This window comes from Fusarium oxysporum, chromosome 2, assembly GCF_000149955.1.
Source record: "Fusarium oxysporum f. sp. lycopersici 4287 chromosome 2, whole genome shotgun sequence".
In the NCBI taxonomy this organism is placed as follows: domain Eukaryota; kingdom Fungi; phylum Ascomycota; class Sordariomycetes; order Hypocreales; family Nectriaceae; genus Fusarium; species Fusarium oxysporum.
The window spans coordinates 717777-737686 of NC_030987.1; the positions used below are offsets into that span (position 1 = coordinate 717777).

General features: G+C 48.2%; 10 protein-coding genes across 10 annotated transcripts; 5 read left to right on the forward strand and 5 right to left on the reverse strand.

Moving 5' to 3' along the window:
• Nucleotides 1-6: 6 nt before the first annotated feature.
• Nucleotides 7-1009, forward strand: FOXG_05817 (uncharacterized protein). The gene is made up of 2 exons (XM_018384255.1): nt 7-383; nt 432-1009. Exons 1-2 carry the CDS (start codon nt 12-14, stop codon nt 975-977), a joined length of 918 nt encoding a protein of 305 aa, XP_018241315.1. The 5' UTR covers nt 7-11; the 3' UTR covers nt 978-1009.
• Nucleotides 1010-1467: 458 nt separating this feature from the next.
• FOXG_05818 (uncharacterized protein) lies at nt 1468-3143 on the reverse strand (the record flags this gene model as incomplete). Its single annotated transcript, XM_018384256.1, has 3 exons — nt 1468-2139; nt 2189-2252; nt 2299-3143. 3 exons carry the CDS (start codon nt 3141-3143, stop codon nt 1468-1470), a joined length of 1581 nt encoding a protein of 526 aa, XP_018241316.1.
• Nucleotides 3144-3965: 822 nt separating this feature from the next.
• FOXG_05819 (uncharacterized protein) lies at nt 3966-5111 on the reverse strand (the record flags this gene model as incomplete). The annotated part of the gene is made up of 3 exons (XM_018384257.1): nt 3966-4657; nt 4717-4934; nt 4990-5111. 3 exons carry the CDS (start codon nt 5109-5111, stop codon nt 3966-3968), a joined length of 1032 nt encoding a protein of 343 aa, XP_018241317.1.
• A 735-nt stretch (nt 5112-5846) lies between these two features.
• Nucleotides 5847-7035, reverse strand: FOXG_05820 (uncharacterized protein). Its single transcript, XM_018384258.1, has 2 exons — nt 6945-7035; nt 5847-6887 (listed from the first exon to the last, which is right to left on the reverse strand). Exon 2 carries the CDS (start codon nt 6726-6728, stop codon nt 5931-5933), a length of 798 nt encoding a protein of 265 aa, XP_018241318.1. The 5' UTR covers nt 6729-6887; nt 6945-7035; the 3' UTR covers nt 5847-5930.
• A 1176-nt stretch (nt 7036-8211) lies between these two features.
• FOXG_05821 (uncharacterized protein) lies at nt 8212-9195 on the reverse strand (the record flags this gene model as incomplete). Its single annotated transcript, XM_018384259.1, has 1 exon — nt 8212-9195. The coding sequence occupies one exon, from the start codon at nt 9193-9195 to the stop codon at nt 8212-8214; it is 984 nt and encodes a 327-aa protein (XP_018241319.1).
• Nucleotides 9196-10560: 1365 nt separating this feature from the next.
• On the forward strand, nt 10561-11868 carry FOXG_05822 (uncharacterized protein). The gene is made up of 2 exons (XM_018384260.1): nt 10561-10883; nt 10950-11868. The coding sequence occupies exons 1-2, from the start codon at nt 10644-10646 to the stop codon at nt 11832-11834; spliced, it is 1125 nt and encodes a 374-aa protein (XP_018241320.1). The 5' UTR covers nt 10561-10643; the 3' UTR covers nt 11835-11868.
• Nucleotides 11869-12157: 289 nt separating this feature from the next.
• On the forward strand, nt 12158-14172 carry FOXG_05823 (uncharacterized protein; the record flags this gene model as incomplete). Its single annotated transcript, XM_018384261.1, has 10 exons — nt 12158-12463; nt 12519-12530; nt 12588-12840; nt 12891-13035; nt 13085-13163; nt 13216-13232; nt 13284-13428; nt 13504-13590; nt 13639-13823; nt 13872-14172. 10 exons carry the CDS (start codon nt 12158-12160, stop codon nt 14170-14172), a joined length of 1530 nt encoding a protein of 509 aa, XP_018241321.1.
• A 971-nt stretch (nt 14173-15143) lies between these two features.
• On the forward strand, nt 15144-16778 carry FOXG_19125 (uncharacterized protein; the record flags this gene model as incomplete). The annotated part of the gene is made up of 1 exon (XM_018399310.1): nt 15144-16778. One exon carries the CDS (start codon nt 15144-15146, stop codon nt 16776-16778), a length of 1635 nt encoding a protein of 544 aa, XP_018241322.1.
• A 163-nt stretch (nt 16779-16941) lies between these two features.
• FOXG_05824 (uncharacterized protein) lies at nt 16942-17694 on the forward strand (the record flags this gene model as incomplete). The annotated part of the gene is made up of 1 exon (XM_018384262.1): nt 16942-17694. One exon carries the CDS (start codon nt 16942-16944, stop codon nt 17692-17694), a length of 753 nt encoding a protein of 250 aa, XP_018241323.1.
• Nucleotides 17695-18169: 475 nt separating this feature from the next.
• On the reverse strand, nt 18170-19287 carry FOXG_05825 (uncharacterized protein; the record flags this gene model as incomplete). Its single annotated transcript, XM_018384263.1, has 4 exons — nt 18170-18348; nt 18400-18705; nt 18763-18883; nt 18940-19287. The coding sequence occupies 4 exons, from the start codon at nt 19285-19287 to the stop codon at nt 18170-18172; spliced, it is 954 nt and encodes a 317-aa protein (XP_018241324.1).
• Between the last annotated feature and the right edge of the window lie 623 nt (nt 19288-19910).

Sequence of the window (19910 nt, forward strand, 5' to 3'; positions counted from 1 at the left end):
ATTCCATGGTGATGACTACGGGTTTACTCTGCGAAACCAAAGATGGCAAGCTTTCTCACAGTACCCTTTCTGCACAATTCGCTACGAATATTCATATGAAAACGCAGCTTCTTCATATATTCAATCAGACTGTTCCTCTCATGACGGGCTTGATTCAAGCTACAGAGAAATGGGGCGAGACGTCTGCGACTAATGAGACGGCTTATAATATTGTTCACAACACTGAGCTGTCGTTCTTTGAGCACCTGAAGACGCGGCCTGATCTCAACGAGGGCTTTCAGGCTTACATGAAGAGCCGTGCTGTGTCGCACACTGGCTCTAATGTTGAGCATCTTCTGAACGCTTTCGACTGGAAAGCCTTAGGACAAGCGCAAGTCGTTGATGTAAGTTCCCATCTCAATTCCCCGCGGCTTCATGCTGATGGTATACAGATTGGCGGAAGCAGTGGCTCAACATCTATAATGCTGGCGACGGCATTCCCGTTACTCAATATCGTCATTGAAGATCTCCCAGAGCCCATTGAGAACGCCAAGGCTCGCCTGTCTGACTTACCATCAGACATCAAGTCTCGTATTGAGATCAAGGCATACGACTTCTTCACTCCCCAGCCCGTCAGAAACGCAGATGTTTATCTCTTGCGCACCATTCTTCACGACTGGCCAGACGCTGATGCCATCAAGATCCTTCAAGGCATCGTCGCAGCCATGGGTCCTTCCAGTCGCTTGCTGATCATGGACATGGTGTTGCCAAAGCCAGGTTCTGGGTCTGTGACCTTTGAAGCAGCGCTTAGACAGAAGGATCTTACCATGATTCAGTGCTTCAATGCTCAGGAGCGTGAGGTTGAGGAGTGGAGTGCCCTGCTTACCAAGGCTGATCCGAGACTGAAGATACAGGCGATTGAGAGGCCTGCTGGGAGTGAGTTGTCGGTGATTGAGGCTACGCTTGATGAGTCTCCGGAGGAGGCGGCGTGGTTTTAGACAACTTTATAGACAATTGGTCCTTGTTCCCATACTTTTTCTTCCCTTGCTGGTCGTGATACTTGTCATGATGTTCGAGAGATCAATTGACGGCAAGTCAACCCTGAAAGTCTGTCCCAAACTTCACCGGGTTCGACGTGTTCTTTTACTCATGCCTTCTCTCCCATTTTATGTTAATCCAGGTGATTTTACAAAAATCTTATAACTCATGATTATATGAGGCCTAAATTTAGGATAGCATTATGATAACTTTAGGGCGGCATCAAGATCGTATAAGGTCCTGGTACAGATCCAGGGATCGACGAAGTCGTCGACGTGGAAGAGGGCCTTACAATCGCGCAGCTTTGCAGTCCAAGAATATCGCGTTGGGGTTACACGTCTGTCGCGATGCGATATTGAAGACACGATGAAGCATCTCAAGCGTTACTGCGCAGTACGTAAACACACTCGATTGACAGTCTTCGTCCGATCTACTATCACTCTTACAAATCTAAGACCAATCCCCATCCTGAAGATCCTCCAACTTCTGTCCCGCCTTGATCTGCTCCTGCACCTCCTTCATCGTCCAATGTCTATACTTATGCCCTTTTGGAAAATTCGTGTTAACCAACGGAACCCGTCCCCCACTGACAACATGCGTCAACGCCTCAGCAAACTTCTCATACGCATACGCCTCCGGATCATGCGACCACACCCACTTCGGATATCGCGATCTAATCAGCGCCGGATTCTTCATGATCGCATCCCAATCCGTGTGCTGCTTGAGCTGCTGGTTCACAAACCCCATTTTCTGTCCACAGCTGACTCGCTGAAAGCGTAACTTGTTGTATACTTTTGTAGCATTGGCAGCTTGGGATCTACCGGCGAGTTGCAGACACGTTGCGAGGGTGACGCCGTCTTCTATGGCTTGCGTTGCGCCGTTTCCGGATGTGGGTAGGAATGCGTGCGCTGCGTCGCCGAGCTGGACGACGCGGCCGCCGGGAGATGTCCATTGCTCGTGGGGGTCGCGGAATTTGAGCTGCCAGTTCACGACGGAGCCTTTGGGGGCGGTGCGGATGAAGGCGGCGATTGCAGGGTGCACGGCGTCGTTCTTTTCCATCTCGGTGATTACCTCTGCTGGGTCAATGTCTGGGATCCAGGACTCACTGGCAGATTCTGCGTGCTGGTGTGTGTGTTAGTGGTTTGTCGAGAATTGGGGAGAGGTGACTTACAGAGTGGATGAAACTCCAGAAAGCGAGATCATGAGTCAAGCACATCATGTTGTGAGAACCATTTCTGCAATCGTCAGTATATCCTCTCTCATCGGCTTCAGGGAACTCACCCAAGCCAGAACTGCCAAATCGGCTTATCGCCAGGCTTAAAGTTCCACATCTCCCTGACCTTGGGATCCTTAAGCGCATGCTCAACAGGATAACCCGCACGGTAAATCGCCTTTCCACTAGTCGCCAACTGGTCCGGCATACCAGGAACAACAGTGTTGCTCTTCGTCCTGAGCCCATCAGCAGCAACGACAATATCCGCTGTTCTCTTCTCCCCATTCTCAAGAACAACACCCCCAGCACAACCTTCAACATCCTCCCAGTACTCAACAACCTTACATCCCCACTCAACGTGAATGCCCACGCGCTCCGCCTGTTTCAAGAACGCGCGGTACAGCTTAATACGCGAATGAGCATTGACAGAGGGAAAGCCACGACGACTCGGTAAATGCTCTGGATCATTGAACATAGGCGGCGCAGGACCCCAGATGCGCTCGCCGGTCTGTCTATAGTAAGACATGTCGACATCGTACTGGTTCTCTTCAATCTCATAGCCCATTTCAGGCCAGTGGCGCAGAAGAAGGATTGCGCTGGGCTGGATTTGAACATTATCACCTGTCCAGACTGGACTGGGACTGCGGTCGATGATGCGAACGTTGTGTCCTTTGCGCCAGCATTCAAGGGCGCAGGTAATTCCGCCTAGACCGGCGCCTGCGATGAGGACGTTGATACCGGTCGAGGGGTAACGAAAGACTTGGAGGTCGATGCCTCGTTTGATGGAGTCATCGAGTCTTTCTTGGGAAAAGGTCGGGTATTCTTGATGATCACCGTTGAGAGTGCCGTTAGGCTTTTCCTCGGGCGCGTCAGCCATGATGGGGTGAGTGCCGTTTGTCGGTGTGCTTGCCATGGTTCCCAATTGAAATTGAGTTGACAAGGAGAAAACGGAGGCAGGGTTGTCTAGAAAGACTGAGAGAAGGTGATTTTCTTGTGAGATTATGTGACGAGTCCTCTATTTGAAGCCAAGTAGACCGGCGATGCTTGGTGTTCTTGGCATCCTATTGTCAAGAACGCCACAGTCTTCAGCTCTGTGTGTACAACTTCAGTCCCCGAAATGGATCCCGAAGACATCCCCCATACAGTTTCAATTACTTCGCTATCACATTCAATCCCTTGGCGTCCAGTGCGGCCCTACTGACGTCAAGGTCCATCTGACTTGGTTCTCGCGTGTAAGCCAACATTGACACTCCGACTCGATGACACCATGACCGTGCTTATTATCTTCAAAGTATCATATCTCACAGAGAGGTAGATAGATGATACGACGTCGATTATACGGGGAGAAGTTGTTCTTTGTTTCGGGGTCCGAATCCCAATTTGGCTACGTCTTTGTGTAAGTGCAACGGTCGTGGCGCCGGGACTCCGTTGTTGTCGACGCCATGGATCGATCCGTGCCGTAACGGTATCTTATCTACGCCTCTTTCTTCACGGATGCCGAGCTCCGGGGATCTGGTTTGATGGATTGGTCTCCTGAAAAGTGGCGTGTCGAGGTAGTAAGAAGGAAGTGCTCTCAGGACGTCTGTTCTTTACGTGCGAGAACCAGGCACAGGCAGACGCTAGAGGGACACTTGACTGGAGAAATGTTATGATAACTCTCAATTCTTTAGTCTTTCCAAATGTTCTACTTTCGTCTGCATGGATACTCTATCTACGTCGTGTCCGAAGGGACTTCTCATGGAGACTCTATTCCTGGCGTGTCCGCGATCTTGTAGACATACTTCACCGCACTAGCCTTTCCGTTCTTCAAGTTTGTCAAGCCATTCTCTATCCCTCCCAAGCCCCCAGGCACAACCTCTTGAGGGTGTGCCTTGAACCATCCGTCCTCAAGCCCTCTACCGAAGTATATCGAAAGCGCCCGGGCGAATACCTTCAAATCTTCATGTACACTAGCTACCGTAGTGACCGACTTTTCAATGGTCTTTGGGATATCAGAATAGCTCTGTGCAGGAATAATGAGAGTGATCTTCCCCGTTTGGTGATCAAGAACATCGCAGATTGTCTGGTAGGAACCCATCTCCGACACAGCGTCAAAGGCGTACTCTAGCTTTTCGCCTCTGAGGCTGGCCTTGATCTCTTGAGCGACTGTTGCGCGCCCTTTTCTGTAGTCAATGACTGTGTCGCCCTTGGATCTGTCAATCATTCTCTCGACATGCTCTTGCGCACGACCAGCGACGCATATGAGAGGGTGGATGTTAGACTTCTTGGCCAGTTGGACTGCGTACGATCCAACGGCTGATGAAGCGCCCCAGATCACAAGGGGTAGTTTTTGAAGGTCGGAGATTGGATGCGTTGGGTGTGGAAGATTGAGCTTTGCGTAGAGGGCACAAGCTGCGGTAAATGCAGTGAAGGGTATGGCAGCACCCTCTACAACCATGGTGTCAGCCATGAGACACATAATAAGGATCACGGATCACAATGCTTACCTGGAAAAGAAGTATGTTCAGGTAGATGAATGGTGGTGTATGCCCAGCTTACACCATACTCAGCGTAACTCCCGCCAGGCTGCTTCCCCTCGTGCATCGCCGCGACGCGATCACCGATTTTGAAGTCAGAGACTCCCTCGCCAACCTCATGAACTACTCCAGCGTGATCATCGCCCTGGTTGATGGAAGCCTTGCTTCCCCAATACTCAGGTCGTTTCCTTTAGAATGTCAGCCTGGGTATGAATGAGGCCGAGGGTGGTTTGGGGTGCTCACCAATCCTTGGGGTTACTACCAGCGTATTCAATCTTGACAACAACTTGCCCCGGTCCCGGTTTCGGAATCTCACTCTCAACGATGTGGACTTTGGGTCCGCGCGATACAATCGCCTCTTTCATTGTGCTGGCCGCTCTAATGTGTGAGGAGAGTGCATGAAGACGCTTCACCGAAGTGCGATTGCGCAAATGGGAAAACATTGCGATGAGATAATTCACCATCCATCTTTGTCAGTCAACGGCAGGCAAGAAAACTTAGGACCTCTTTTCTAAGTGATGAAAAGACTTAGGTAAGTTTAGCATATCTTGGCAAGCCTTTAGACCAGTTTATTTTAGCACCCTGATTCAAGTTCAGAAGTTTTCTTACTCCCTGGGGGCCATCAATGAAGCCGCATTCATTGCATCACATCGCATCGCGTTATGTTTCACGACTTACACGGTCGGAGCTTGAGGGGCTAAAATCCGAACAGCGAATGTCAACAGCGAGAGGCCGAAAGAGGCGTAGCTTCACAGTGTCCAGGAAGCGGTTTTAGTGCCGAGGCGCGAGAATGATGCAGCCAATGGATTTGACGTGAAACGTCTCACGGTATTTACGAGCTTACTCCAGGTGAGGCTGCTTATGCCCTAATTCCCGTCACGGGTAAATGCAGTGGATTTCTGCTGCACTCTGATTTTAGTGTCTGACGTCCTTTCTTGCATCCTCAATTGGATCTAGCTTCTTGAGGAGCTGCAGCGACTCAAGCTACTGCTGTTGACCCTTTTTCTGTTCGACGCCATTGACAACTGGGTGGATTATAATGGACGGCGTTTTTATAATCGAGACTTCAGACGATAATAAGAAGTATTTTCACAATTGAGGCGAATTTGACAGTGGTGTAGTAATGTCTTGTGATATTCCGTGGTGTTTTGATGCTAATTATCCTGCAACCCAGCCTCAACTATCTAAGACAGCAATGTCCCTCCCGTAGTCTCAACAACACTACCAGAAGTATTCTTGTTCTTCATCAAGTACAAATATGCCTCCACAACATCCTCAACCTTTCCAATCTCCCCAGTCGTCATTCTTCCCTTCAAGTGGCCAGTCACGTTATCCCAATACCCCATCTCCTTGACGTAGCTCCAAATCTCAGTGTCTGTTGGGCCCTGCGCAACGGCATTGACGCGAATCGGCGCAAGATCAACAGCCAAACCACGGATCATGCCGCGAATTCCAGAGAGGTAAGAGTACATGATGGACCAGTCCTTAGAAACATGCTCTGTTGCACCGCCAGTAGCGACGGTGAATGATGAAGAACCGCTTTCGTTCAAGTGCTTGCGGAGTTGCTGCGCGACAACAAGTGGTGCGAAGAAACGCACGGTACCAGCTTGACGAATAGCATCAAGAGTAAAGTCCTCCAGTTTTCCAACAGCGAGCTTGTCGCCTGCGGTAAAGACAACATGGTCTAGTTTCCCAGACTTGGCGACCTCGGTGAAAAGGTTCTCGACCTCTGAGGTGAGTGTGTCAGGTGAACCCAGGTTGCAGGGAAAGCCGTGAAGTTGAGCCTTGGCAGATTGGTTGTTCTCTTTGAGGCGCTCAATGGCGCTTGAGATCTTTGACTGAGAAGATGAGGAGATAAACACAGACGAGGCGCCATTTTGAATCGCTGCTTCTGCGACGCCGAAGCCGATTCCTGATGAACCGCCGATGACGAGGACGCGAGATCCTGCGAGCTTGGAAACGTATTTTCCGATTGAAGCCATTTTGACCTGAGTTGTGTGTATGAGGGAGTGAGGGGTTATTGGGAGGAGGAAAAAGGTGAAGAGGAGAAGAGAGTTGTTCGCTGAGCAACGTAAATACGGCTTTTATGTCTTGGGTGGTATGGCTCAAGCAAACATGGCTTACATGGCTTGAGCTAAGGCCTATTGTCATGGTGTTAGTCCCCCGCCTCCAGCCATGGCACTGTTTGATCGACCAACCACTCAGGATGACCCCTATAATGACAGAATATGCAGTGAATCAGAGGGGAAAATGTCTCGGAGTCCGGGACTGTTCCTTGCCTATTTTGTGTCTGTGTAACTTGTTGCGTGCCTGATGAGTGCCCCGCTTTATGCAGGACGACCAACACTTCTCGCGACTGTGTTGAAACGCGAGGCCGAAACAAGGATCAAATGCCTTCCTTTTCTATATCGCTTCGTGGATAAAAGGGAAACATAAATGAGGCTCAAGGTAAGAAATGATAAAACAGCTTGAAGCCGTTAATTTTGGCACATGCCCAAGGGCATTATCAATAAGCTACTACACAATTCGTCAACTGGTTTGATAACTATAATGGGTGCATCATAGAGTCTAGCCTTATCAGGTACATAACAGTCTTGGTATGATAGGCTGGCACATCTGCCACAGGGTGTTTCCTCACTCGGACAACGCTGAGGAAACAACAGACCCTTACGTCAGATATTGTCCCAATCCAGTAACCCTGGCACCTGGCATTATGTAGAGCGGGAGGAATCGAGGTCTGGACCGGGTATCTGCCTCATTATTTATGCATAAGCATCTTGATAAGTCTCACGATATCCATGCTGTTATTCCGCTGAAACGTAAGACATGATCAGCATTCCGCCAGGTATCCTTCGGCTTCCGAATTCCAGGCACGCATGCATCCGCAACTGCCAGCGAATTTTATACCAGAGAACATGGATACTGTAGCAGTATTTTATGTGATTCTGAAAGCTCGAAAATAAACTGGAAGAGGGGACACTCACATGGAGCCATGTTGTATCACATGATACAGAATCACATGGAATATCAAGTGAGAAAGGCAAAACACGCGTAATCGGACCAGTGGTAATTTACTACACCTGCAATGGCATAGGATATTACATCAACTGCTTTAACCATGGGCGTTGTGGCGCCATGCGCAACTCGGCGTTCGGGCTGTTCAAAGGCCGTCTTCAACTCGCTTCGGGCTGTACCTGATGACGACACTGAGGCTTAAGGGCTTACTGAATATACCTTCACTCTGAATAGCTACCGAATTCGCCCCAAAGAGTAGTGTACAATTAAGTCAAGCAGTGACATCTGCATAGATTTGTTACAATGTATTGCCGGCGATTTATGGTGCGATATAGCATTTAACCATGAGATAACACAAAAGGAATGACGTAAATCAAAGCCTTGAACCGTTCACATACGATGAATAAGGCAATAAAGTGAATATGATCATATCAACTCTCCTTGACCCTTCTAAATCTTCTGGATAATCTCTTGCAATTCCTCCCTCATATTCGTCACAGCAACGACATGCCAATTCAACCCGCCATCATCCCCTCCAGCAAAAGAATCAAACGTCTCCATAACCTTCTCCGCCTTTCTCAACTCCCTCAAAACCACAGTCCTTTGCAGCGTAGCTTGATCCTCGTCATCAAGATCCAGCATTCCAAGTTGGATCTTCATAGGTCGTAGTTCTACTCCATCAGTGTGATAGCGTGCTGTGACCGCAACTCTGTACCAGAAAATAACCTTTGATAAGATTGCGCTGTGTAGCATTGCGATATGGGGGTTTCGTGCGCAGTGACATTTGAGGAGGGGAATGAGACTTGTGAGAGCGGTTTTGTTGACGGATAGGACTGTATCGATAGATGGTGTTGAACAGGTTTGTTTTTGGGGCATGGGGGAGGATTTGCAGATGCTTTGGTCTGCGTTGGTGTTGCAGTGCAGCGATCTCAACACTTTGAGAGCTAGGGCCTCACAATCGTGAGAGTGCATGGCTGTTGGCTCCATTGCCTTGATCGACAGTATTGGCTCCATCGATAAACTCAAATCAGGTGATACCATACCACTCGACTGAGACGCAGTAGTATCCGACACGAAACCCAGCGACTTCCACGGATCAACCCAAGATATACCGTTCCCATCGTCAAAGTCAACAGTGACGTCGACGCTGCGTGACGCCCAACTATCCAGCATCTCAAGATCACCAGCCGAGTATGTACTGTAATCCTCCCACGCATTCGTAAACTGCGTCGTAAGACTACTATCCTGTGCATTCTTCTTGTGTCGCGCCCGTTTGCCGTGTCGCCGCGAAGCGCTGTAGCAGCACTCTTTCGCCTGCCCGTTGTCCTCGCAGCGCTCGCAGGGGTGAGTCCTGCTGCAGCGGACCTTGGCTGTCGTACAAGCGTCGCAAGCGAGACGCAGCCGGACGGGCTTTGCGGACCGAGTCTCGGACATGGTTTTGTTAAAGATTGGCGAGGTTCTTGGCTTGTGGTTTGGGGTTCTGAGTTGTTGTTTGATACATATATGAAGCACTGTGGTTGCCTTTCCTTTTTTGCCAAGGGGTAATTGGAAGCCGCGTGATTGGGAGGGTTGGGAAATAGACGCCATCTGTGGTCTAGTCTAAGCCCGTCATGTCGGCGTGGTAGGACGGTAAGCGGCTGGCTGACAACCTTTTGCCTATTACAAAGGATTTATGACCATTATACTATCTACGCTGACCAGTCGTATTATTGGAAGCTCCTCCAAAATCCTTAGCTACCGTGTATACTTCAACAAGCCCTGAATCACCATGTGTCTCGATCCTCCAGGATTTATTTCTCCGAGGGCTGCCGTTTCACATTCAAATGGAATAGTGATATGCCACTGGTCTGAACTTAGTATAGGCATTACGATAACACTCAGCGTAGGCTTCAGAGTCAAAATGAAACGGAAGTTACTCCGGTCCTGGCCGTCAACCATATCAGATATACCTTCACCGGGAAAGGCTGCTTGCGTATTCAGAACTCCCAATAAGCAAAGGTACCGGCCGATGGCAACGGAGTCCGGACATCTTCCAAGACTCCATCTTACTCCGGACCTCGGCCGCCTAGATACCTACCCGTCTGCCACCAATCGGAACGGAAATCAGTTGCATAAGACTTAGATGAGACATGATAGATCTTCTTTTGTAAAGGATAAGAGGTCCTTGCCGATCGGCGGAGAATTACTTGGTTACGGTGCCAAGATCTTGGTTCGACAGGAAATACGAGCAAACCGACGAGTCCCTGATTCAGAGACTGTTTCGTTGGAATCGTCTGGTTAAATGATGTCACGTTACTCCAAAAGCAAGCCCAATTTCGTCGTGGAAAAAGCCATACCTGAAAAGCAGTTTCACGACGTAGATACGGCACGAGGGAAGCAATCAGCAGTAACTGGTTTGACGCGCTTGATCACGCTATGTAAGCTGTGCAACCGCCCAAGAATAAAAACAAGATAAGGGGACTTTGTAATCAGGGCCCAGCGGCAGATAATGGGCCTCAATTGAGAAGAGGGTGTATTCACTAGGTCAGATTGGGAGTGATGTAGCTGGGCTTCGGGGTGAGATGGGAAATAAAGATCTTAGAGAAACATTAGAGGTGACCCTGATTGAAGATAATACTATTACGTGCTCGTCGGCCCGTGTTTGCTGACATCAGAGGCTTTTTGTGCAAATCTCCAAATGCCGTCCAACCACAATAATCGCTGGAATCTTCTGTCGCTGAGATCTTAACAAGTTTTTTCTCCCGTTTTGCTGCGGCTCACTCAGCCTTGTCTTATCACGTAACACGCATGATGCGGAGACGCGTGCCGATCCCAACGCCGTCAGCAATGACATTTCCTCCCTTGTCAACCAACACGACATAATCTGATTACCTGTTTTAGTCATGCAGTTTTCTATTCTAGCTGCTATCGTCGCAGCGACGATCGGAAAATACTCCGATGCCGTGCGCTCTGAGATACCCGCTACACGATCGTTCTTCTACGTTGGTGGACGGTACGACGATGACGGTGACGGCGGCCATGTTTTTCGGGACCAGATGTATGTTGAGAAGCTCACCCCGGTAAAGGGAGCTCGGAAAGACACGCCTATCGTTATGATTCACGGTATGGCGCAGACAGGCACGGTAAGCTAATCCCCGTGCAATTTCGGAAGCCGCCCGTGTGTACTGAGAACTCTTTGCCACGTTTAGAATTTCCTGAACAAGCCCGACGGCGGAGTTGGTTGGGCCTCGAGGTTTATTGAGCAGGGTTATGAGGTGTACATTGTTGATCAGACGTTTCGGGGGAGATCTGCTTGGATGCCTGGACAAGGCGCTGCTAAGCTCAGCACTCTTTCGGCCGAGGCTGTTGAGGTTGCGTTTACTGATTCGAAGACCCATATGCTCTGGCCTCAGGCTATCAACCATACCCAATGGCCTGGCTCTGGGGTTCGGGGGGATCCAGTGTTTGACCTATTTTACAGCTCGAATGTGGAGTTTGTTGATAATACGACCTATCAACAGACTTCTGTTCAGGCAGCTGGTGCAGCCTTACTGGATAAGATTGGGAAACCGGCCGTTCTTCTGGGACATAGCCAGGGAAGCTTTATGCCCACTTTGATCGCTGACATAAGGCCGGAGCTTACGAAGAGTATTGTTCTGTTGGAAGCTGCTGGACCGCCTTTCAAAGATGAGATTTTCAAGTTTGGTGGAGAGTTTCCTCGGCCATGGGGTCTGTGGGATGTTCCTATCACGTATGATCCTCCTGTTATGGATCCAAAAAAGGAACTTGTTCAAAAGGTTCATGCCCAGAAGGATAATTTGTCTACAGAGTGTATTCTCCAGGCTGACGAACCTACGCCCCGCAAGTTGGTTAACTTGATGGGCATCCCTATTCTTATTGTCACTGGGGAGGCATCGTATCATATGCCTTATGAGCATTGCACAGCTGCGTATTATAGACAGGCGGGATGTTCGAAGACGAACCATATTGAGTTGGGAACTATTGGTATTCGCGGGAATGGGCACATGCTTTTCATGGAGAAGAACAGTGATGAGATACATGCTGTTGTTGAGAAGTGGATACGTAAAGGTTAGGTTTATAATATCATCACGAGCTTTCGAGACTGACAAGTCACAATGATTGCATCAAGTCTGTGTGAACCTTGTGGTCTGTTCATTGGTTTCAGTTGTGATCTAGCTTTTCCAGATTCACGATATCCAGTCAACACCAACATAAAGTTACGATACCCGAGCCCTGCCCTTATCCTCAGCATCACGCGGATTCTAAAACCCTATCTACGACTGACTTCCAACGCGTCCAAGTCAAAGTCTCTGTTTTCTTCTTCGTTGCGCGAAAATCTTTCCAGCCATGCTTCGCGTCCAGTTCCTCTCCCCTTTCAACCATCTTCTAGGTAAAGATGTCTCACGTAGAGCCATCTTCCGCAGCTGCCAACAGGGCGCACAACAACCACTGCGAGATGGAACGACTGTTCAGTCGAGAATCTCGGTATACCATCTGGCGAAATTTATGGTTCTGGCTCGCTCAAAGCCAGAAGGAGCTCGACATCATCTACCTCGTCCCCATCCCTGACTCCTATCCCCCGGCGTTCAGGGAAAAGAAAATCGACGATGAAGATCTTGAACAGCTGAGGCGTTGTTGTAATGTCTCGAGATACCATGTTAATACTATGCAAATGCGTTCATTGACTCCCGATCACGTATTGGTATGTGGCGCCCCGTCGTTCTTAAGTTGAATCGTCTATCTAACTATACTTTTAGGATCTCCGAGCTGTAAGAACGACGAATCGATGATGTTTAACCGTGGGTAATAACTAATTCTCGATTTAGCAATTTCATTTCGTCACTGATATAGATGCCCCTCGATCTGAGCACTGGCTCAACATTGGCGTCACCCACGAGTACACTCTCGAAAACACGGAGCAGATCCTCATGACTCATGCCCTGGATATCTTGATCACCAAGCTCTCGATGCTTCTCTACCGTCTTCGGAACTTTGCCATGGATCACAAGTCTGTGCATTGTCTCATATATGAGTCAGACTATGATAGACCTACCTACGTCACGACGATCGGAGAGAAAGGTTAGTAAGTTACCAACTGTTTTCTTCTACATTATCTGACACTTTGATAGTTGCTAGCTGGGCTAAGACTCTCGGTGAAATTCTGTGGTGTTTTCAGAAACTTCGATGTAACATTGGATCGGCTGGATCTCAGCCAATTACTCAATGTGAACAGGGCAACATTGCCTTTCTTGACAAGCTATCTATGCTGGAGCAGTAATAGTTCTCCACCAGTTCAGCTTTTCCACAGTCTAATATGTTTTAGCTTTGAGGGTGACGAGTCAAAGTGCGAGAGGCTGGATGACCTCCTCCGCCAAAAGATGGGATTCGAAAAATGTTACGCAGTAAGTAAATAAGGCTCCTCTATTTTGTTCCTCTCGGCTAACTCCTCCCCAGAAAGACTATTTCAGATAGTAAGGCTAGAGCTCATTGCTGCTGGGTCTTATACTAATCATCTAATCTAGCCGTTCTGACACCAACGGACGTTTGGGGCGCATATGTCATACCCTAGGCGACACAGCCCTTCGAGTTGTGGAAGATCTGGACCATTTCGACTCTGGTGGTCAGTTGGTCGAGAAAAGGCCGAAGAGCGACGGCTCACCTATCACTGTAAGTTGTCCGTCTGTGGTACAACAAGCCTTTTGCTGACTGGGTTTCAAGGAGGAAGATCCAAAATTCAAACAGTCCCCGCTCCTCAGGATTGCTGCAGACGCGCTCATGCAAGTCTCAATTACTTTCAAAGATCCCAGAGTGTCTAAGACTCATGGAGAGGTAAAACGTTGAATATCTTTGTTCCATCTTGTTACTAACCTGTATCAGGACGAATACATCATGGTACGGCTGTTCAAGCACGCTGCGCGAGTCGTCAGGATACTCCAAAGCATCGTTGAGGGTCTTTACTACAACTCCCAGAACGCCAACACCATCAAGTGGCTCGAGATGCCGTTTATGATGAGCGGCCCTCTCATCAGTAGACTAACCCTCCGCCGCGAGGATCCAATGACGTAAAGCGCCCCCTATACACATCATGAACAGGATACTAACAGTCTTAGCATTATGCGACATCTGAGAAACATTGGCCTTTCGGTGATGAATGAGCCGTCAGAACGTCAAACGTATAGCTTTCTCGACAGACTCATGCATCACGGCTTCTTCAACTCACATGCTGTCGACATTCGCAATGCTGTCTTGTCAGTTCAGGATGTTACGCATAGTGAAAGACTGGTCGACGAAATCTGTGGGGAGCATGGTATCATTGATAGGAGACTTCAGCCTTATTTGGGGTATATTCGGAAGATGACTGCTGGGGAGTCGCAGGCACCTCTGATGATTGAGTCCGCCAGGGGTAACTAGGTGTTACCATAGTCTAGTAGTTAGCTATAGGCTAGGGAGCTGGGCGCTTGTGGAGATATTGGTGCGTTGGGAATTACTTTTGTGCTGGGATAGGGGCGTTTTGATATGTCTTGGACATTCACGGAGTATACGGCCGATGATTCACTGTGTTGCATAAATCAGATTGGAATTTTAGCCTAGGGCATGTGCTCTTTTGCACTGTTCATTTTTGACGTAGTCCTTATTTGCTTCTCCATTCGCGATGCTTCATTCTCTTATCCACCTCCCTCCCTCCTTAACTTCTCCTCTCAACAACACATGGGGATCCAGTAACTCAACAACAGCAGTCTTTCAATAACTTAAATAATTACAGGCTGATCCTGAGAGACAATCACCATATTCTATCCACGTATTGCCTTTTTTTTAAAGTCTTGCGGCGTCGATATTGCATGCCTCGTTTTTCATGGTAGGAGGAGATCAAGAGGTCCTCGGCTGACCATTACTGATGCCCTCTCCAGTCAAAAACCCCATCCACTCGCTTTCATCTTCGGCGCCACAACCAGGACTTATCGGAGGCAGTTAGAGCCAAGCTCTTTGTTTACCTCGTGTTGGTCACTTGGCCATCAGTCATGACGACAATCGATTGCGACGAATTGGAACATTAAGAGCGTCATTGAACTTCAAGAGTTCTTCTCTAATATTTCGACTACCAACACACCACTCGTCCTATATTAATCATTCTCACGTAACCAAAACAGAAAAGGGTTTGTCATTATGGAAGCTTCCTATCATCTCATGCTAACTTGTGTCAGTTCGCAGTGCTACCAGCCTCCACCAAACATCTGGAACCCAGTCTCCTTCCTCTGCCCGTACCCCTGCTCTTTAATACTAGGGCTACAACGTTGGAGACCATTAATACAAAGGACTATAACAACCGATTGTAACAATTCATTTCACCTTGAGACTCTCCTTCCAAAACTTGATCCACCACGATGGCAGGCAACACACCAGGGCCGCCAGCCCTAGAAGAAGCAAAGCCTACCGTGAGACTCAAAGGCAAGGAACATGAGTATGGTGAGACTCTGGAGTTTGACGCTTTCCAGTCTCGGGGTGGGAATCCGGAAGATCTCATGGACGAAGAACGATGGCTTGACTTTCCAGCACATGTTCATTTCCCCTTGAAAAAGTATAAGATGAAGGAATCCGATAGAGATACTTCTCTATCACCCACTGAAACATTTGGGATGCGAACTATCTGGAACCCAGAGCCAGTCTCTGGTCTTGGAGATGACCGCATTTCGAAAGTAGACACTGGTCGAAAGGTGACTGAGAGACATCTGGCAGTTAAGTTAGCTGCCAGAGCTTGCAATAGTGACAGAACACTCAGCTACGAGACAAAGGAATGGCTGGGTATCACAAGTGGTACGCAGCTCGCAACGGACAAGACGGTCAGCTGCGTGTTTGTCGGGGTATCGGCACTTACCTGCCAAGCTATCTTCATGATGAAGTCGAATACTCAACATTTACCCGACGGGTTTTGCGGCGTCCCAAGGCAGCAACGGATTGAAAGCTTGTTAAATGTGGACACCACAGAGCTTATTGAATTGGTTTTTAGGCCAGAACTTTACATACAAGGCCACGAAATCATATGGACTGAGAACATGCTGATCCCAGGCAATATCTCATACATCAAACGCGCACTCCATGATCACCTAGCTGATGATGAGAAAGCTCAATTTCTGCAGCGCATGAGGCGAGAACATCACCTCCTTATAGCTGGGAGCGCCCCAGCGGGTGTTGCCAAGGCCCTACCGTCCAACGAAGAACCAGGCCGAAAGCCGCTGATTTGTCGTGCTATTCAAGGTGGCAAAGCTTACAACCATCTACATTTCATCCTGAAATGGCCTCCCGTTGCCCTTCTGGAGTTTCCCAAAGCCATGATCGAGGGAACACAACGCTTTCTCGACAAATATCCATCTGACAATGTGCCCTTGAACATTGCACTGGCCGCAACAATTATCTATTTCGATATTGAGGAGACACGCGACTACAAAATGGAGGGCTTTCTGAATTCTTTTCCTGGGAAGCCATCTCCTGTTCGAAAGGTTCCCCTAGCGACTTTTATCATATACTTTCCTCACATGCTAAGTTACGTTGAAACACACCACTTGACGTCCTTCTTTCACCCATTTCGGTTCGCCAATCTTCATACATCTCACAGTAGTCCTCTCGTAGTCACTGCCGGTCGTGATTACCTCAACACAGCCTCAATGCGCTCCTGGTATCACCAGATACGGTCTCGTCATCCACAAATCCTCGCCGAATCGAGGTTCACTCTGATTCCTGCATCTATGCCAGGGTCGACTATGGTATTTCCTGAAGACTGTACTCATGCTCAGAGGCCATCACCTGACCTGTTCACTCTATGTTGTTTGAATGACGTGCGAACTCTGGGAATTCCCAGTTACTCATATGACCCAGAATCCTCTTTTCAGTGTGTAGGAGCACCCAAATGGCTCTTCACAAAAGCGGTTCGGCAATCTGATAGCAATTGCTTTCGAATCAGCGGTCATCCTACAATCGCCTATTGGGAACACTGCCACTCCTCAGAAAATCAAAGCTCTTAGCGGGTCCGGCAAGGACAATTGGCCCTGTCTTCCCAGATGTCGGGTCTGATTATTACAACACGGAGGCATATCTTCTTGCGTGAAGCGGTGGTTCGGCGATGAGACTTATTACACTCAGAACTTCCAGTTTTGCCTCGACAAGCCGGAGCTTGAACGAAAGAACATGGCAACCAGAGCAGACGAACTCATCAGGATTGCGGATCGCTTGGGCATTCCACCCTCCCAAAGATGGACGAGTCACAAGACCATGTTGCTTGAGTGGGATGGTATGGAAGGGCATCTGAAATCGCTTCGCGAAGAGGGAAAGCTAAAACGACTCGCTGCGCCGGAATATTCTACACCTCCAGCCAAGCGAGCAAAGTCTGTCGAACCAACTTTGGACTCAGACATCAAAGAGGAGATTCTTCAAACTATCAAAGGCCTTGCAGCTACATCCTGCGACTGGGACAACCTGCTAAAGGATCTCCAAACTCCAGCCCCAACAATGAAAGCTATTCAAGAGTCATTCTCCCGTGTGTGTTTGTTCATATCCGAGTTGGAGAAGACACTACAGAATGGGAATGATGGCAATGGGGAAGGAGATCTGGACCATGTCATTCGACTGGTGTTTCGAGCTGAGGGACTTTTCGGGTCGGGAGTAGAAGCAATGGACTACGAGTCAAAATGGGGCCAACATCGCGACAGGCTTTCCCAGCTGTTTGGGCAGCCAACTGGGAAGGCTATGGAAGCTATTTTCAGACTTCGGAACACTCCTGACGCGTTTGATATCATTCTGCCCCAGATTCAGGTTTTGGGAGAATCTCCGTTGATCAGAGACCAAGTCGAGGCATTCAAGAAGATCGACGCACTCCTAGGACCACTGCTAATTGTCACCAACGTTGATACAGCGTCAGGAGAAAATGGGACACAGGAATGAACGATGGATCGGCTTCTAGGAGCTCAATATTGACTTTCAGGGGTAGTTCCTTCAATAGTTTGGGATGGGGATGGCAACCGAAAAGGATTGAAGATTGCTGAGGAGAGGTTTGATAAGAGATGATGGACTGGAACATCGAACAGTTACGAGATAAAACGATAGCTCTATGAAGATTCATAACTTAATCAGGTCATCAAACAGAACCTTAACAAAATAGTCGTAATCTATCTTCTGTCTGGAATTACCGTGCTGCTAGATTGTATCAGTCATTGTAATAATCAGCAATACTGTAGAATTCTGGCTCTGCTACAACACAAGATAACAACCTTTATTAGACCTTTGTAATAATCTTTAATTGTTTATTTGTATTATGTATTCTACTCTATATCTTCTCTATTTTAGCCTCATTAGCTCTTCCTCCTTTTTAGATCTATGCTGTATTGCATCTTGTGCAGTCCTGCTGACAAGTGCTTCTCTATCGTGACCCCATCTGACTCTCCTCATCTGAAGGACTATCATGTCCATGATTGTGCAAAACACCTTTGCCTTGAGGTTCTTCCTCGTCGTCGACGTCTGCAAGATACATCCACCAAAAGTACACACCACAGCATAAGCTGCCTCCAAGGATATTTCCAAAGAGAGCTGGAATCATTCCTGTGAAACTGTTAGTAAAGTTCCTCGAGATAATGAAGCTGTTAATCTTACCCTTCCATATGTAAAGTCCAATGGTCAAGCCAGGAGTCCCCATCCAGATACCCAAAGGCATAAAGAACATATTGGCAACAACATGGTCGAAACCCAAAGCCACAAAGGCAAAGATAGGAATCCACATTCCAACCACCTTAGACGTCAAGTCTTTTGCTTGTACGCCGAGGAAACATGCCAGGCAAACAAGCCAGTTGCAGCCAATAGCACGAAGAAAGATCTGGTGGGCCTCTGGGGTTATTTGCTTCTTTGTTGTGAAGGCGATGATTTCTTCTCGGTACGGATCTGAGTCAAAGATGCCTCCGTCTGTGAATGATATGATTAGATGGTGAAGAATAAGTGGTGTCGGACAGGGTTACTTACACCCAACGATGATGGCCATTACAAACAGGCAACCACCTAGATTACCGAAGAAACATAGGAACCAATGGAGTAGCATCCTCCATATCGATAATCTTCCATTAAGGACAGCAACAAAGGTGAACTAAGAATATCATTAGAAAAGGTGCTTCCTAAGTCTTGATACATGAGTCAACCCACCAGATTTGTTGATGTGAAAAGATCAGCTCCCGTCAATATCACAGTGACCAAGCCCAAAGGAAATACGATAGCTCCGATGAGTTTGATAAGGCCTGGTGCATTCTCTTGATACCATGGTGCCGTCAGGGCTGTCAATGAAACAGCACATCCAAAGGCAAGAATGCATCCACCAGAAATACCAGACAGCAACACCTTGTCTGGTCTCGATCTTCCCTTCTTCACACCAGCTCGACAGATAAGTTCCGCCGTCTCGGCAGGCGTATAAGCCAAAGGGCTCGCAAGATCAATAGTCATCTTAGCCATTTCAAAAACACTCAAATATCCATACTCACTTAAAGAACCTTCCATTGCCTCACTGGGGACTCTCCCCGTTCTTATCCTCCCCTGCAGTGAAAAATTCCCATCTTGGTCTCGGCATTCTTCAGACTCTAAACCGCCCGTTCCCACCATGCCGAGCAATGTCGAGAAAACTCCGTACGTAATCCACTGTACTAGCTTCCAGAGCCAAGAGTCTAGACCGGTTCAAGAAGCATCCTTATCTTTGGGATGTTTCCCGATGCGGATTTGGTGGCTTGCGGTGCAAAGTCGGGATACGACACACCTGCAGATGAGGCTCAACGGCATCTCGTTTAGTATTCTTGACTCCTACCAGCCGTAAAGATTCGAAGAGTTCAAAATACGAATGGTACAGAGAAATTGGGCATTTGGGGATGAATTAAGCTTGTTTCCCCATTTCGGTAATGCATCCCGCGCTTTCTCCACCGCCGATCAAGGGAGAGGTAATTTATGCTTAATAGCTCATAGATAAGAAACCCGTGGAGTCGTAACTTGTTTTGTTAGTCTTGGCCCGGTCGAGTGGATAAGCTTGTGATCAGCCGGAGATGTAATTTGAGAACTTGATTCACAGCGGAGCCTCATCGGAGACCTGTACGAATATTACGACGCTAATGCTGGTCCTCTTGGGCAGCTAT

Coding starts and splice junctions, on each gene's coding strand:
- FOXG_05822 (XM_018384260.1), top strand. CDS start 10,644: ATGCAGTTTTCTATTCTAGCTGCTATCGTCGCAGCGACGATCGGAAAA. Junction 10,884..10,949: donor GTATGGCGCAGACAGGCACG/GTAAGCTAATCC, acceptor TGCCACGTTTAG/AATTTCCTGAACAAGCCCGA.
- FOXG_05820 (XM_018384258.1), bottom strand. CDS start 6,728: ATGGCTTCAATCGGAAAATACGTTTCCAAGCTCGCAGGATCTCGCGTC.
- FOXG_05817 (XM_018384255.1), top strand. CDS start 12: ATGACTACGGGTTTACTCTGCGAAACCAAAGATGGCAAGCTTTCTCAC. Junction 384..431: donor GACAAGCGCAAGTCGTTGAT/GTAAGTTCCCAT, acceptor GATGGTATACAG/ATTGGCGGAAGCAGTGGCTC.